This window comes from Oryctolagus cuniculus, chromosome 20 (genome assembly GCF_964237555.1).
Source record: "Oryctolagus cuniculus chromosome 20, mOryCun1.1, whole genome shotgun sequence".
Classification (NCBI taxonomy): Eukaryota; Metazoa; Chordata; class Mammalia; order Lagomorpha; family Leporidae; genus Oryctolagus; species Oryctolagus cuniculus.
Window position 1 is genome coordinate 5,865,787 of NC_091451.1, and position 16,402 is coordinate 5,882,188.

General features: G+C 49.0%; 1 protein-coding gene across 9 annotated transcripts in view; it reads right to left on the reverse strand.

The window, feature by feature from the left end:
• Nucleotides 1–4,376: 4,376 nt before the first annotated feature.
• PPP1R36 (protein phosphatase 1 regulatory subunit 36) overlaps nucleotides 4,377–16,402 on the reverse strand; it is a 32,468-nt gene continuing 20,442 nt past the window's right edge. For 7 of the 9 annotated variants that reach the window (XM_051826114.2, XM_051826115.2, XM_051826108.2 and 4 more), the window contains 5 exons: nucleotides 12,710–12,844; nucleotides 6,996–7,038; nucleotides 5,832–6,010; nucleotides 5,567–5,743; nucleotides 4,377–4,752 (listed from right to left, as the gene is read on the reverse strand). In XM_051826114.2, coding sequence (XP_051682074.2) covers nucleotides 4,569–4,752; nucleotides 5,567–5,743; nucleotides 5,832–6,010; nucleotides 6,996–7,038; nucleotides 12,710–12,844 — 718 coding nt within the window. In that variant the 3' untranslated portion in view covers nucleotides 4,377–4,568. The remainder of the gene's footprint in view (nucleotides 4,753–5,566; nucleotides 5,744–5,831; nucleotides 6,011–6,995; nucleotides 7,039–12,709; nucleotides 12,845–16,402) is intronic. The other 2 variants (XM_051826109.2, XM_051826111.2) reach the window with 1 other exon arrangement.

The following is a 16,402-nucleotide window of genomic DNA, read 5'->3' on the forward strand; positions in this document are numbered from 1 at the left end:
CAGAGAGAGAAAGAGGTCTTCCATCCGCTAGTTCACTCCCCAGTTGGCCACAATGGCCAGAGCTGAGCCGATCCAAAGCCAGGAGCCAGGAGCCAGGAGCCAGGAGCCAGGAGCTTCTTCTGGGTCTCCCACGCAGATGCAGGGGCCTAAGGACTTGGGCCATCTTCTACTGCTTTCCAGGCCATAGCACAGAGCTGGATCAGAAGTGGAGCAGCCGGATCTTGAACCAGCACCCATATGGGATGCCGACACTTCAAGCCAGAGCATTAACCTGCTGCGCCACAGCACCGACCCCTAGGATAGCTTTTTTGAGATGTAATATAATCATATACCCTACAAAGTCATCCATTAAAGTGTACAATTTGGTTTTTAGTATATTCTTAGAGCTGCACAACCATCAGCATCATTTTCTATTTTTTTACCCCCAATCAGATTTTGTTTTATTTCTCCCAATCCCTGCAACAGCGCAGAGCCTCATCATGTCCATCTCCAACTGGTTTCTAGTAGGCTAAGATTGGGGCAACTCTGTCAAAGCCACTGACGCAAAGGGCACGCAAACACTGTGCCCAAATGCATCGGCCAAACACGAGGAAGTAAACAGTGCACTGGCGCAGATATTTAATAGGACTGGTGTGAGTAGAGTCTTGATTTGTTCTTGATAGTAGTGGGGAGAAGTTTCAACAGGACGCCAGCTAGGGCTTCTTCATAGATGCCCTATCAAATTGAGATTCTCCTTGTTTTTGTTTTTGTTTGTTTGTTTGCTTTGACAAGGCAGAGTGGATAGTGAGAGAGAGAGAGAGACAGAGAGAAAGGTCTTCCTTTGCCGTTGGTTCACCCTCCAATGGCTGCCACGGCTGGCGCAATGCGGCCGGCGCACCACGCTGATCCGAAGCCAGGAGCCAGGTGCTTCTCCTGGTCTCCCATGGGGTGCAGGGCCCAAGCACTTGGGCCATCCTCCACTGCACTCCCGGGCCACAGCAGAGAGCTGGCCTGGAAGAGGGGCAACCGGGACAGAATCCGGCGCCCCAACCGGGACTAGAACCCGGTGTGCCGGCGCCGCTAGGTGGAGGATTAGCCTAGTGAGGAGCGGCGCCGGCCGAGATTCTCCTTGTTTTGATGAGCTTAATAATTTTGAAGAGTTTGAGCCAGATATTGTCCCTCTATTGAGATCATCTGATATTCTTTTATGAGTAGACTGGGATTATTGGGTGTTGGGAAGGTCAATGCCATTCTCAGTCGTGTGTGTACCATCAACACGACGTCTTGCTGCTGAAGCTACCAGAGACAGTGTGCGTTAGGGGTCTCCACCCTGAAGTTCCTCTTCTCCCTCCTTTCCATGCCACACTTGTTGGGAGGAAGCCACCGTGGTAGGCCCGCTTCCTTGAGGGGAGTATCATTATGCATTATTTGGAATTCTCCCAAACAGGGGAGTTTACCTATTCTTTCCATCTATTATTTATTTATTTATTCAGTCACTCACATCAGCATAGACTCATGGGAATTTACTTACACCCTGGGTTCTAACCCAGTGGACTTTAGCTGCTCACTCAGACGATTCCAGCTCTTTGAGTTGCTTGCTGAGTCCTGTTGACATCCGTATATCCTCATGGTTATGGGTTGCTCTGGTTTTGGTTTGTTTTTGTGCACTTTCTTAATTTCTAGCACTACAGAATGCTCCAGGCTCACCTTGTCTGTTTCCTGCCTTTGTCCCAGATTCAGCCATTTTCTTCCAGCAGCCATGGCTCCTTTTCATTTTATTTTCTTTTTTTTAAAAAAGGTTCATTTTTTATTTATTTGAAAGGCAGAGTTATACAGACAGGAGGAGAGACAGAGAGAGATCTTCCATCTGCTGATTCACTCCCCAAATGTCCATAACTGCCAGGTCAAAGTCAGGAGCCAGGAGCTTCAACCAGATCTCCCACGTGGGTGCAGGGGCCCAAGCACTTGGGCCATCTTCTGCTGCTTTCCCAGGAGCATTACCAGGGAGCTGGATTCAAATTGCAGCAGCCGGGACACAAACCAGCGCCCATATGGGATGCCAGCATTGCAAGAAGAGGCTTAACCTGCTACACCACAGAGCCAGCCCTGGTTCCTTTTTTAGAGAATGGTAACAGAAACCAAGACCATGGGGCTGGTGCTGTGGCACAGCAGGTTAAAGCCCCAGCCTGCAGCATCAGCATCCCATATGGGTGCCGGTTCAAGTCTCAGCTGCTCCTCTTTCGATCCAGCTCTCTGCTATGGTTTGGGAAAACAATAGAAGATGGCCCAAGTCCTTGGGCCCCTACACCCATATGGAAGAAGCTCCTGGCTCCTGGCTTCGGATCAGCTCAGCTCTGGCCATTGCAGTCATTTGGGGAGTGAACCAGCAGATGGAAGACCTCTCTCTCTCTCTCTCTCTCTCTCTCTCTCTCTCTCTCTCTCTGTAACTGTCTTCCAAATAAATAAAATGAATCTTAAAAAAAAAAAAAGTAAAGCAAGAAACCAAGACCTTGGAGACAGATGTTCTCGTTGTTATTAGGTGTTGTGGCTTCTAGGTCCTCTCAGGTGACAGAACAAGGAAAACTGTGTGTTCCAACCTGTGTGTATATATCCCTAGCTATAAATGTCTCTACAACAAGAATACTTCAAAAAGTTCATAGAAAATGAGTATTATGCAAAAACTAGCACAGGTTTCAAAATGTTTTTGTCCCAAAATCAAATTTATCTTTTATTTGTTTATTTATTTAAAAAGGAGAGTTACAAGGGCAGGCGCAGGGGAGGGAGAGAATCTTCCTCCCAATGATTCACTCCCCAAGTGGCTGCACCAAGCTGGGCTGGGCCAGGCCAAAGCCAGGAGCCAGGAGCTTCTCCCAAGTCTCCCACGTGGGTGCAGGGGCCCAAGCACTTGTGCTGTCTCCCGCTACTTTCCCAGGTACATTAGTAGGGAGCTGGATTGGAAGTGAAGCAGCCAGGATTCGAACCAGCGTCCACATGGGATTCAGACTTTGCAGGCAGTGGCTTAACCCACTGTGTGCCACAACACCGACCCCCCCCCCCATTTGTCTTTTAATTTCATTTTTCCATGAACTTTATTACTGGTATCACAATATAAAATATATAAATGCTCTCAAATCCAGCCCTGACTGATATGAAAGACATACTCTCTCTCTCTCTCTCTCTCTCTCTCAATCTCTCTCAATCTTTCTCTCACACACACATACATACACACACACACACACACACAGGTATTTCAGAAGTTCATGGAAAATTTATGTAAAAGATAAGTTTAATCTGGTGCAAAAAATTTGAAATCCATACCTAGCTTTTTCATGACATGAATTTTCTAGTAACTTATTAAAGACTTCGTGTATGCATGGATTTTAAAGGTTTTGTGCAGGAATGGGAGTTTGGCACAGCAGTTAAGACTTGAATGGGATGCTCACATCCCATAGAGGAGTACCTGGGTTTGAGTCTTGGCTCTACTTCCAACTCCAGCTTCCTGCTACCAGGCACCCAGGGAGGCAGCAGGGGATGGCTCAAGTCCTTGGGTCCTTGCTACAAGGTGGGAGCCCCAGATTGAGTTCCAGCCCCCTGGGCATTTGGGGAATAAGCCAGTAGATGGGAGGGTAGGTCTGTCTGTCTCTCTCTAATAAATTAAACACAAAATTTTAAAAAGAAGCCAGCTGGAGGAGAGACACCTTTGAAAATCTCTTTTCCATTAAAGTAAGCTTATCGTTTAACTTCATTTTCTGTGACCCTCTTGAAGTTCCCTCACATAGCCAAGGGAAAAGATTCCATGTTTAAAATGTTTTAGTTTGCCTTTTTAAATGGAAATCTGTTTTTATATATGCCCAGAATGCTCTCTCATAAGGCAAAGATCAACTGAGAAATGAATAAACAAATGTTTTTTCACCAGTCCACTAAGACACTACTAAACTTAAATAGTTACCCAAGGGGCTGGCGCTGTGGCGTAGTGGGTAAAGCTGTTGCCTGTGGTACCAACATCCCATATGAGCACCAGTTCGAGTCCCGGCTGCTCCACTTCCAATCCAGTTCTCTGCTATGGCCTGGGAAAGCAGTAGAGGATGGCCCAAGTCCTTGGGCCTCTACATTCATGTGGAAGATCCGGAAGAAATTCCAGGCTCCTGGTTTTGGATCGGTGCAGCTCCAACCATTGTGGCCATCTGAGGAGGGAACCAATAGATGGAAGACTCTCTCTCTCTCTCTCTCTCTCTCTCTCTGCCTCTCCTTCTCTCTCTGTGTAACTCTGACTTCCAAATAAATAAATAAATCTTTAAAATAAAATAAAATAAAACACTGGCATCCAGGTAGTTTTTAAAAAAAAGTTACCCAGAAGTCGAGGAGGGAAATAAGTAACAGACAATCCACCAAAAATAAGACAAAGTGCTTTTAAGTTCTTCAATGGCTTTCTGGAATTCTTTAATCGTCCACAGCTGTTCTTTAGGATGCACACTTGGGCCATTTTTGAAGGCTTACTGACAGTATGATACTCATCCCGTATCAAGCGGCTAAGGTCGTGTGCTTCATTTACAAACGCAGGGACTCTTGCGGAGACGGGAGACCCCAGGTTACTTGGAGTAGGGCGTGTGAGAAGACAGGGTTCTCATGACCAAGTGCAGTGTGTCCTGAATCTTCATGTTGTTCCTCTCTATCAGGGACGGGTGTCTCCCAGCCTTCACGGTCTCCTCAGGCTCAAGGGGGAGAAGGGTGTGCGGGTTGAACAGAGACCGAGGCTCCCCCAAGATGCCAACTCTGTGAAAAGAATGACTGGTACAGATGAAGCAGTAGGCCAAAGACTGTGGGCACGCCTCTGTGCATGTGTGTGTGTGTGTGCACTAAAGCCAAGACTAACACACGCACATGCACACACACGCCCGTTTTTGTAAAGCTGTTCTATTTCCCGTGAACTTCCACTGCATTCTTACACGTTTCCCAAAAACATTTCTATTTTTTGCATAGCAGAAAAAGCTCCTCCTTAGGAAGTCTGTGACTTAGGGCTGGCGCTGTGGCACAGCGGGTTAACACCCTGGCCTGAAGCGCCGGCATCCCATATGGGCGCCGGTTCGAATCCTGGCTGCTCCTCTTCCTATCCAGTTCTCTGCTATGGCCTGGGATAGCAATACAAGATGGCCCAAATCCTTGGGCCCCTGCACCCACGTGGGAGACCCAGAAGAAGCTCCTGGCTTCAGATTGACGCAGCTCTGGCCATTGCAGCCATCTGGGGAGTCAACCAGCAGATGGAAGACCTCTCTCTCTGTCTCTACCTCTCTCTGTAATTCTGTCTTTCAAATAAAAAAAATAAAATAAATCTTAAAAAAAAATAAAGTCTGTGACTCACTCCTCCCAACTCAAACTCCTTGGAGTCTGGCACGACCTTGCAGCAATGTCTTTCTTGTCTAGGCGGAGGTGCCTAGGGATGCTCTGGCTGGGAGACAGGTGGGGAGGGGCAGGGGGAATGTAGGGAGGCAGGTGCTCTCATCCCTGCAAAACCTGGCAGCGCCCCCCCGCCCCCCGCCCCGCCTAAGCCACAACAGGCCTACCCTGTCTTGCTCCTTGGACCACTTACTTCGGCAGGGGTACAAAGTCCAGGTGTGTCTGAGCCGGGAGTTTGGCGCCTACTTGAAGATACTTTTTCTCAACGATAGTCTGAGCTTTTTCCCGGTGAGAGGGCAGCAGGGTGGACATGACGGGGGAGCGCATATTAATGGCTTTCTTGATTGCTGGCCGTTTTGCCATCATTCTCCTGCGAGGGGAGGAGGAGGTGACATGTGGGTCACTTTGCCCTGCTTTCTAGAACCCCGCTTCAGCTTAGGGAAACCGGAAGGTCATACCTGAACTGCACGAAGGTCATGCGTTTCTTCTCCCCTCCTAATTCTTCGTCCTCACGTTTTCTTCGAGGGATGTTGAACATGCTGGTACGGAAGAGCCGTCCTACCTCTTCCTCAATCTCTGTCAAGTGCTGACGCCGGAAGACAACCCAAGCCACATACGTGCAGAAAGTGTAAAAACACTGCAACAGAAAGCAGGCAGGGATTACCTTCCCCAGCCGCACTAAGTCACACTGCCATGTAGACGCAAGCCGCGGCGGGGGGCAGCTCCTCAATGTTCCTGCAGAGCTCTGCGAAATCCAACACCTACTCACGTTTGCAGGGGAAAAATCAGATCAGAAATTAAGGTGGGGCCGGTGCTGTGCTGCAGTGAGTTACAGCCCCGATCTGCAGTGCCGGCATCCCATACGAGTGCCAGTTCCAGTCCCGGCTGCTCCTCTTCTGATCCAGCTCTCTGCTATGGCCTGGGAGAGCAGTAGAAGATGCCTCAAATTCTTGGGCCCCTGCACCCATGTGGGTGACTCAGAAGAAGCTCCTGGCTCCTGGCTTCGGATCAGCTCAATTCTGGCCATTGTGGCCATTTGGGGAGTGAACCAGCGGATGAAAGACCTCTCTCTGCTTCTACCTCTCTCTGTAACTCTGTCTTTCAAGTAAATAAAAATACATCTTTAAAAAAAATTCAAGGCACAGCATCTAGTGTATTAGCATCCTTTTCAGGTAGGATATGTAATAAAACTGAGTGCCTGACAAAATGTACAGGTTACTGCTGTATGTCATGCTTCCTGCCAAAGAGAAAAGCTCTAAAACGCAAGCTGGCACTGTGGAGCAGTGGGTCAAAGCCACAGCCTGCATCCCATGTGGGTACCAGTTCGAATCCCGGCCACTCCACTTCTGATCCAGCTCCCTGTTAATGTGCCTGGGAAAGCAGCAGAGGATGGTCCAAGTGCTGGGGCCCCTGCAGCCATGTGAGAGACCTGGATGAAGCTCCTGACTTTGGCCTGGCCATTGTGGAACCAGCAGATGGAAGATCTCTCTCCTCCTCTCTTCCTCTCTTTCTTCCTCTTCCTCCTCTCTCTCTAACTCTTTCAAATGAATAAATAAATCCTTTTTAAAAAAAAAAAGTGGGCATCTTAAAGAAAATTAAAAATATAAATGTAAGTGACTCACCTCAAAGAATTTCCAGTCTTTCTGCGTATCTGAGATTTTCTCCCTACAAAATAACAAAGCATGACTCTCGGGTGAGGAGAAAGTTCAGTCTTCCAGTGGTCTGGCTCCTGTCCATCTTCCCCGATTGTGGGGTCATCACCTCCGGCCCCAAGTCTAGTTAGCCGCATCAAAGCTATCAAATGGCGTTGATAAGGAGTCTCAACACCTTATTCAACTGCCTTGGTTACTCCAAACGAAACCCTTAGAGGGCACGATCAAATGGTGTGCTGATTCTACAGACTGGGTACAGTGAGGAAGCGCGTCCCTGCCCATGCTGCTGGGGAGGGGAATGCCGGGAGGAAAGGCAGTGGAAAAGCGACCAAGAGGTGATGTGAAATATCAGGAGGGTTTGGCAGCACAGAACCAGAGGGTAAGTCCCAGTGAAGGAGAAGAAATCTTCAGTGACGACTGTGGTTGCTGGGTGTAAAAGCAACAGCCATGCAAGGCAGGCATTGTGGTTCAGGGGGTCCATCTGCCACTTGGGACGCCTGCACCCCATACCAGGGTGCCGGTTGGAGTCCCAACTACTCCACGTCTAAGCCGGCTCCCTGCTAATGCACCTGGGAAGCAGCAGGTGATGGCCCAAGTGCTTGAGTCCCTGCCACCCATGTGGGAGACCCGGATAGAGTCTGTGATTTCTGGCTTCTGCTTGGCCTAGTGTGAACTGTTACAGCCATTTGGGGAATTAGCCAGTGGGTGGATAATCCCTGTCTCTCTCTCTCTCTCTCTCTCCCTGTCTTTTAACTATACATATATGTACACACACACACACAAACACATACACACAACTTTTAAAAAAAGGAACACACAAAATGGACAAAATTCTATATCATGCCATCAATAGGCTGACTTGCACCTTATCTCGTAAGGACAGAAATTTCCCCAAGAGTCCTTGCAACCCAAATTCAGGCCCAAGAGCATTGTACTGGTCTGGACACACTGAGTGAGACTGTTTCTCCTCTCAACATAGGCCATGCCAGTTCCGACCCCAGCTTTAGGGAAGCAGGCAGGCCTGGAAGGTGGCTATGCGCCTGCAGTCACTTGACCTGTCCCGTGGGCCAGAGCTAGCCCGAGCACTCGGGTTCTGCTGCTGCTTTTGCAGGCGTGGGTCTTCCTTGCAGTAACCGTGACTCCTGGGACTGGCCCTGGGACTGGGCTCTCCAGAGCCATCCACAAACCCAAACCCCTCAAAACCTATCACCTCTTCACTTTGCCTGTAGGAACCCAAACTAGCCAGTCACTTATGGGTGTGAGGCTGATGAGGCGGCTCAGCATTTGCTGGGACCTGTTCTCTCTTCCTTCACACTCTTAACTATACACTAATGTCCTCAAGTGCAAGCATTTTTTTTTAAGATTTATTTTATTTATTTGAAAGGTAGAGTTACAGAGAGAGAGAGGGAGAGGTCTTCCATTCATTGGTTCACTCCCCAAATGGCCTCAATGGCCAGAGCTGTGCCAATCCAAAGCCAGGAGCCAGGAGCTTCTTCCAGGTCTCCCACGCAGGTGCAGGGGCCCAAGGACTTAGGCCATCCTCTGCTGCTTTCTCAGGTGCATTAGCAGGGAGCTGGATGGGAAGTGGAACAGCTGGGACTCAAACTGGCGTTCATATGGGATGCAGGCTGGGGTTTTAACCCGCTAAACCACAGTGCCAGCCCCAACTGCAAGTCTTCAACAAAGAATTAAGGCAAGAGCTACACTGGGTACAGACTGGATGCCAAATGCTATGCTGGCCCTTCTCATTTATCGCTGCACCTGGTCCTTGTGGTTTCCCTTTGAGGTCACCAGTGTTGTTATTCCCATTTACAGCTGAAGAAACTCAAGTTGTGGCTCAGGTCACATACATGGGAATTTCAAAGAGTCCCTGGGGAACACTCATTATTAGAAAACTATGTGTACATCAAAATAAGCTTATCTTCCTCTCTCATTTTCCACAAATTTTATGAAGTACCCTCATGTACTCAGGAATCCAAGCAATATGATAAAATATTTCCTTGTGGCATAATTATTTATAGTTTTTAAAATCCCAAGTCAGTTTGTAATGTGTATGTGAGTTGACATTAAGTACAGGAAGTGAAATTATCATTATTATTTTCATTTGAAAGACAGAGGGCAAAGGACAGGTACTGATTCACTTCCCAAATGCCTACAATGGCTGGAGCAACCCTAGGGTTGAAACCAAGGGCCAGGAACCCGATCCAGATCTCTCTTGTGGGTGCCAGGGACACAATCACCTGGGCTATGACCACTCTCTTCCAGGGTCTGTGTTAGCAGGAAGCTGGAATCAGGAGATGGACTGGGGATTGAACCCAGGCATTCTGATATGGGATCAGGTGTCCCAACTGGCTTCTTACCCGCTAGGTCAAATGTTTGCCCCTAGAATTAGCTTTTTTAAGATTTATTTATTTATATTTGAAAGGCAGAAATACAGAGAGAAGGCCGGGGGCTGAGAGAGAGAGAGAGAGAGGTCTTCCATCCACTGGTTCCCTCCCCAGATGGCTGCAATGGCCAGAGCTGCGCCTATCCAAAGCCAGGAGCCAGGAGCTTCTCCCAGGTCTCTCTCGTGGGTGCACGAGCCCAAGCACTTGGACCATCTTCCACTGCTTTCCCAGGCCATAGCAGAGAGCTGGATCAGAAGTGGAGCAGCCAGGACTCAAACCGGCACCCATATGGGATATGGCCTTTACTAGGCCAAGGTGAGCATTGGGCTAGTAGTTAAGATGCCGGTTAAGACAATGGCAGCCAACATCCAATGCTGAGGCTGAAGACTCAGATCTGCTCCCAATTCCAGCTTCCTGCTGATGTGCACTGAGGGAGGCAGCGAGTGATGGGCCAAGCACTCAGCCCCTGCCACCCACTTGGGAGACCTGGCTTAAGTCCCTGGCCTCCAGCTTCAGCCTGGCCCCAGCCCTGGCTGTTGTGTGAATGTGGGAAGTGAATCAGCTCCCGTCTGCCTCTCAAATGAACGGAGCATTATAAAACCGGTCCATCCTTGCTACAGGAACATACAGAGGGATTATACAAAAGCCAGCTTCCAGTTGGAAAATGGTCAACCCTAAATGAACAGGCAACACATTCTTTCATACCAAAAAAAAGAGCACAGTCGCTGTCGTCACAAATGCTTTCAAAGTCAGATAGAATGAGTTTGGGATTTTTATGCACTTTTAAACTTCAAAATTGTTAAAATAATAAAACCCAACACAGGTAAGGGTGCTTATTGGTAATGATAACAAAATGTTTTAGCCTTTCCGGAGAACAATCTGGCACTACATATCCAGAGCTGCAAAACAGCATGTGCCTTCTAGGTAAATATAATCTGGGTAGCAGGCCATGAAGAAATTGCCCAAATGGGGGCTGGCGCTGTGGTGTAGCGGGTATAGCCACCACCCGCAGTGCCAGCATCCCATAAGGGCGCCGGTTCAAGACCCAGCTGCTCCACTTCTGATCCAGCTTTCTGCTATGGGAAAGCAGTAGAAGATGGCCCAGGTGCTTGGGCCCACGCACCCATGTGGGAGACCTGGAGGGAGCTAGTTTCGGACCAGCCCAGCTCTGAGTGAACCAGCCGATGGAAGACCTCTCTCTCTCTCTCTCTCTCTCTCTGCCTCTGCCTCTTTGCAACTCTGCCTTTCAAATAAATAAATAAATCTTTAAAAAAAAGAAATTGCCCAAATGAAGTAATTTATGTAGATATTGAATGCAGAAATATTATAAGACAGAAAAAAATGAAAGCACACCAATGTACACAAAAAGAATGGTTAAATAAATGACAGTATGACATGACAGAATAATGACAGCTGCCATTCAAAGTTCTAAGAGAGATCATATAAGAATAATAGAAAGTACACAGAAAACGTGGGCAAGGAAAACGTACATGTGAATGACTGCATGTGTATGCCCATTGACAGAGCTGTATACACACTCTGAAAAGGTGGGGAAGGGGCCAGTGCTGTGGCAAAGCAAGTAAAGCTGCTGCCTACAGTGCCAGCATCCCATATGGGCGCCGGTTCGAGTCCTGGCTGCTCCACTTCCGATCCAGCTCTCTGCTATGGCCTGGGAAAAGCAGCAGAAGTTGACCCAAGTGCTTAGGGCTCTGCACCCACTTGGGAGACCTGGAAGAAGCTCCTGGTATCTGTCTAGCCCAGCTACAGCTGTTGTGGCCATTTGGGGAGTGAACCAGCAGATAGAAGATCTGTCTGTCTGTCTGTCTCTGTAACTTTGACTTTCAAATTAAATAAACAAATCTTTAAAAAATAAGAAAGAAAAGATTGGGAATGTGGAGACAAATACATCGTGCATTAGATTCATCTACTGAGTTAAAAAAAAATCCTAGCTGTGGCGAGGATGCATGATGCAGATCTTAGGCTGCTGTGAACCTGCTCAGAGGAGACTGTGGTTTGAGGACTGGAGCTTTCTGTCCTGTGACCCCAAACAGTCCTGTCATGAGGCTCTTTTTAATAATTTTTTTAAAAGATTTAATTATTTATTTGACAGAGAGAGAGAGAGAACGAGCTTCCATTAGCTGGTTCACTCCACAAATGGCCACAATGACCAGACGAAAGCCAGGAGCCAAAAACTCCATCCTGGTCTCTCACATGGGTATCAGGGGCCCAGGTACTTGGGTCATCTTCCACTGCTTTCCCAGGTGCATTAACAGGGAGCTGGATGGGAAGTGCAGCAGCCAGGTCTCAGATTGCCATTGTCACAGGTGGCTCCTTAACTCACTGTGCCCCAACACCAGCATCCTCCTTTTTGCATTCTAATTGCAATAGCATAGAAACTGCTGCTGCAAAGTTGTCTTCCCACAGACAAAGTCATCTCATAAGCACCGCTTAGCAGGTGGTACTCACAACCAGGGTGCTGCACACTAGGCAGCGAAAGGGACGGAGCCATGCAGTCCCCTTAGGACCACACTGGCCGCTCACTTGCCTCCCCCACCCCCCAGCCCCTACTCCCTGCAAGGCAGCAGGAGCCCCTCCTGGCTGAGAGGCTGAGGTATTCACTGCCATACAGTGCAGTTTCTAAACCATCATTGGAGATTCTGGGGTTCCTTCCAAATCCACTTCGGCTCTCTCAAAGGAGACATCACAGGTGTTTAGGACAGAGTCTCACCTGAGTTCAGGTATTCTGGACAAGAAAAATGGGACACTTTCTCTAGAGTACCAAAAATTAGATGAAAGTGGGATCTCTGGACCGGCGCTGTGGCGTAGCAGGTAAAGCCGCCACCTGCAGTGCTGGCATCCCATATGGGGGCCGGTTCGAGTCCCAGCTGCTCCACTACTGACCCAGCTCTCTGCTATGGCCTGTGAAAGTAGCAGAAGATGGCCCGAGTGCCCCCTGCATCTATGAGGGAAACCCAGAGGAGGCTCCTGGCTCCTGACTGCTGGTTTCGGATAAGCCCAGCTCCAGCCGATGTGGCCATTTGGGGGATGAACCAGCAGATGGAAGACCTTTCTCTCTGTGTCTCTCCCTCTGTCTGTCTGTAACTCTGCCCCTCAAATAAATAAATAAAATCTAAAAAAAAAAAGTTCATGGAGAAATGGGATGAAAAGACAGGTTCACTGTGGTAGGGAAAAAACACGGAAATCCAAGTGTGGTGTCTTCAGAACCCGCATTTCCCGCGACCTTTGGGAAGAGCCGGGCACAGTGGGGCGGAGGGAGGGCCCTGGGCGCTGGCTTACTTCCCACAGGACATGTGGTGCTTGTCCGGCATGCCCAGGCCCAGCACGAGGACACAGTACTTCTGCGCCAGGTATCTCTGCGCTGCTTCCAACTTACTCGCAGCCAGCTCCATCTCTTTTTTCTCCACAAGGCCTCTGCGGGTGCGGAAAAAGACACTGTGCGTTAACCTCGGCAAATGCCTATCAGGGTCCGCAGAAACGTCAGCGCCGTCAGCTATGATCATGAGAGACACAAGTGAGCCCACAGACCTCACTTTCCCGATGAACTCACCTGAGCTGTGGCAGGAAAAATCCTCAAAGCCCCTTGCGACTTAATCACTGGACTCGGCATCTCGGGTTTACGGAGAATTTCTACGGTTTTATATATCTGTTATTACTTAATGCTATGTGTCCTTAATTTTTATTTTATTTTTTTATTTTTTGACAGGCAGAGTGGACAGTGAGAGAGAGAGAGAGACAGAGAGAAAGGTCTTCCTTTTGCCATTGGCTCACCCTCCAATAGCCGCCGCGGCCAGCACGCTGCGGCCGGCACACAACGCTGATCCGAAGGCAGGAGCCAGGAGCCAGGAACCAGGTGCTTTTCCTGGTCTCCCATGGGGTAAAGGGCCCAAGCACTTGGGCCATCCTCCACTGCACTCCCTGGCCACAGCAGAGAGCTGGCCTGGAAGAGGGGCAACCGGGACAGAATCCGGCACCCCGACCAGGACTAGAACCCGGTGTGCCGGTGCCGCAAGGCGGAGGATTAGCCTAGTGAGCCGCGGTGCCGGCCTGTCCTTAATTTTAAATTTTATAAAATTTGTGTTAATGAACTTATTAGACTCCACCTATACCGATTCACTCCCTAAATGCCCACAGTGGCAGGGGCTGCGCTGAAGCCAGGAGCGAGGCGCGCAAGCCAGGTCTTCCACATGGGCGACAGGAACCCAATCAGTGCGAGAACCTATTTAGGCCACTGAAGCCTCAGGGCCGATGAAGCTGGGTGCAGATAGGGACTCTGAAGGCTAGGGAGGCGCTTCTTGCTCTGGGCATTCCCAGCTGCTAAGACAAGCACTGCAAACATCACCAGGCAGCCTTCTGCTGGCCCATCCGCCTGCAGGGTCCCTGTGGCGCCCTGCACCTCCCCCAACAAGCATCTGAGCACACCAGTGAAGCCTGGCTTCAACCCTGCCCTGTGCCCAGCGGGCCCGACCCCCTGCCCCCACCCCTGCCCCCACCCCGACTCTCTCTCTAAGATTTAATTTGAAAGGCAGAGTCACAGAGAGAGACCGAGAGACAGAACAGCCTCAACAGCCAGGGCTGGGCCAGACCTAGGCCAGGAGCCCCTCATCTGGGTCCCCCACATGGGGGCAGGGGCCTCAGGACTTGGGCCATCCTCTGCTGCTTTCTCAGGTGCATCAGCAGGGAGCTGGATTGGAAGTGGAGCAGCGGGGACTTGAACCAGTGACCCTATAGGATGCCAGCATTGCAGGCAGCAGCCTAACCCATTATGCCACAACGCTGGCCCCAAATAAAGTCTTTTCCATTTAACTAGCTGCCTCCTTGCCTTCTTTGAATCTTAAAGTGCAAAAAAACTAACAATCACTTGGGCCATCACCCGCTGCCTGCCAGGGTCTGCATCAGCAGGAAACTGAATTCAGGAGCTGGAGATGGCAATCAAACCCAGGTACCGTGATGAGGGGTGTGGTGGATTAACCCACACTGTGACTGCCAGGCGGTTGCCCCGTCCCTAGGTCCCCAGTGTCACATCCGGGTAGTCCTAGTTCCCATAGAGCAGTTCAACCAACAAATGACTCAACTGGTTGTTGAGGGCTGGCTGTCTCAATTTTCCAATTTTCCTGATACCTTGCCTCGGCAGCACTGGCTGTGGTCCTGGTGTCACCACAAAGCCTGCGCTTGGGGCTGCGGCCACGGGCCCACCTTTGGTTCTGTGTTTAGCTGGGCTCACTGGGGGAGGCAGGTATGGGTTATCAATCACTGTGGGAACCCCGGGCATCAGTGACATAACCCGGCTCCCCTGTGAAAACACAGCCCCACCACCCATCAAATTGCAAACGAACTTTCTAGAAGACAAAGCTGTTCTTGGCTGACACCATGGCTGAAGGCTAATTCTACAAGACTTCTGCAGTGTGATCCTGCCGGAGATTATTAAAAATAATATTATTAAAATAATTATAGGTTATTAAAATAATCTAGGCTAGGGAAGCTGACTCAGATGCAAATGCAGAGTCCAAGCTGATGTGGCTGCAGCAATTCTGTCTGTGAAAGCCATCCCTCCTCCTCTGCTTCTCTTTCCACTTCATTCTGCAACACGGCCTTAAATACGCCCGAGACACTGGTCTTTAAAAATGCAAGCGGCTGGGGCCGGGTCTATGGTGTAGTAGGTAAAGCCTCCGCCTGTGGTGCCGGCATCCCGTAAGGGCACCAGTTCAAGTCCTGGCTGCTCCACTTCCTATCCAGCTCTCTGCTAATGGCCTGGGAAAGCAGAAGAGGATGGTTCAAATGCTTGGGTCCCTGCACCCATGTGGGAGACCCGGAAGAAGCTTCTAGCTCCTGGCTTCAGAACAGCCCAGCTCCAGCTGTTGTGACCTTTTAGGGAGTGAACAAGGGGATGGAAGATCTCTCTCTCTCTCTCTGTCTCTCCCCCCACCCTCTCTGTAACTCTGACTCTCAAATAAATAAATAAATCTTTAAAAATGCAAATGATAACACTGATAAAATTTTGTTGAAACTGATATATTTATATATTACTGACAACAGAACAATGGTGTAAAAAAGCTGGAAAATAATTTTAAGAAACATGAGAATGATCATAAATTTTGACCCAATAATCTCTCGCATGGAAATTTATTCTTTAAGAAAACGATCATCCAGGGTTGGCGCTATGATGTAGCAGGTAAAGCTGCCCCCTCAGTGCCAGCATCCCATATGGATACCGGTTTGGGTCTCGGCAGCTCCACTTCCTATCCAGCTCTCTGCTAATGGCCTGGGAAAGCAGAGGAGGATGGTTCAAGTGCTTGAGCCCCTGCAGCCATGTGGGAGACCTGGAAGAATCTCCTGGCTTCGGATCAGCACAGCTCCAGCCACTGCGGCCATCTGGGGAGTGAACCAGCAGATGGAAGACCTTGCTCCCCCTCTCTCTCTACCTCTTCTCTCTCTGTGTAACTTATTTCAAAAAAATAAATTAAAAAAATCATTCAAGCTGGGCTCCTCTCATCTGCTCTCCTCTCCTCCTCTCGTCTCTCTTGGCTTCTCTCTTCTCTCTCTCTAGCCTCCTCTTCTCTTCTCTCACTCCCCTCTCTCCTCACCTCCCTCCTCCTTCTCTCTTACTCTCCTTCTCCCTCTTCACCTCTTCCCTCTGGTCTGCTGGGTTCTCCCCAATAAACCCTTTCCCCTAAAAAAAATCATTCAAAATTGGGGAGCAAATTTTACACACAAAATATCCAGTAAAGGTGTTATTTATTAGAAAAAGTGGAAATCACCAAAATATATAAAATAGAGGAAAATTTTAAAGACTTGATATTTATTAACCTGATATATCAGTGGGTCTCTGTGAGATTTAACCCAGGCATCAAAATCTGTACCCTGAAACACCATTTTATACTATCTCTTAATAGGTTGTCAATTCGTATATATTGGTTTGCTGGAAATTTGTGCAACTGCCATTGTGAGGATGGTAATAATTGGAAAAGTGCT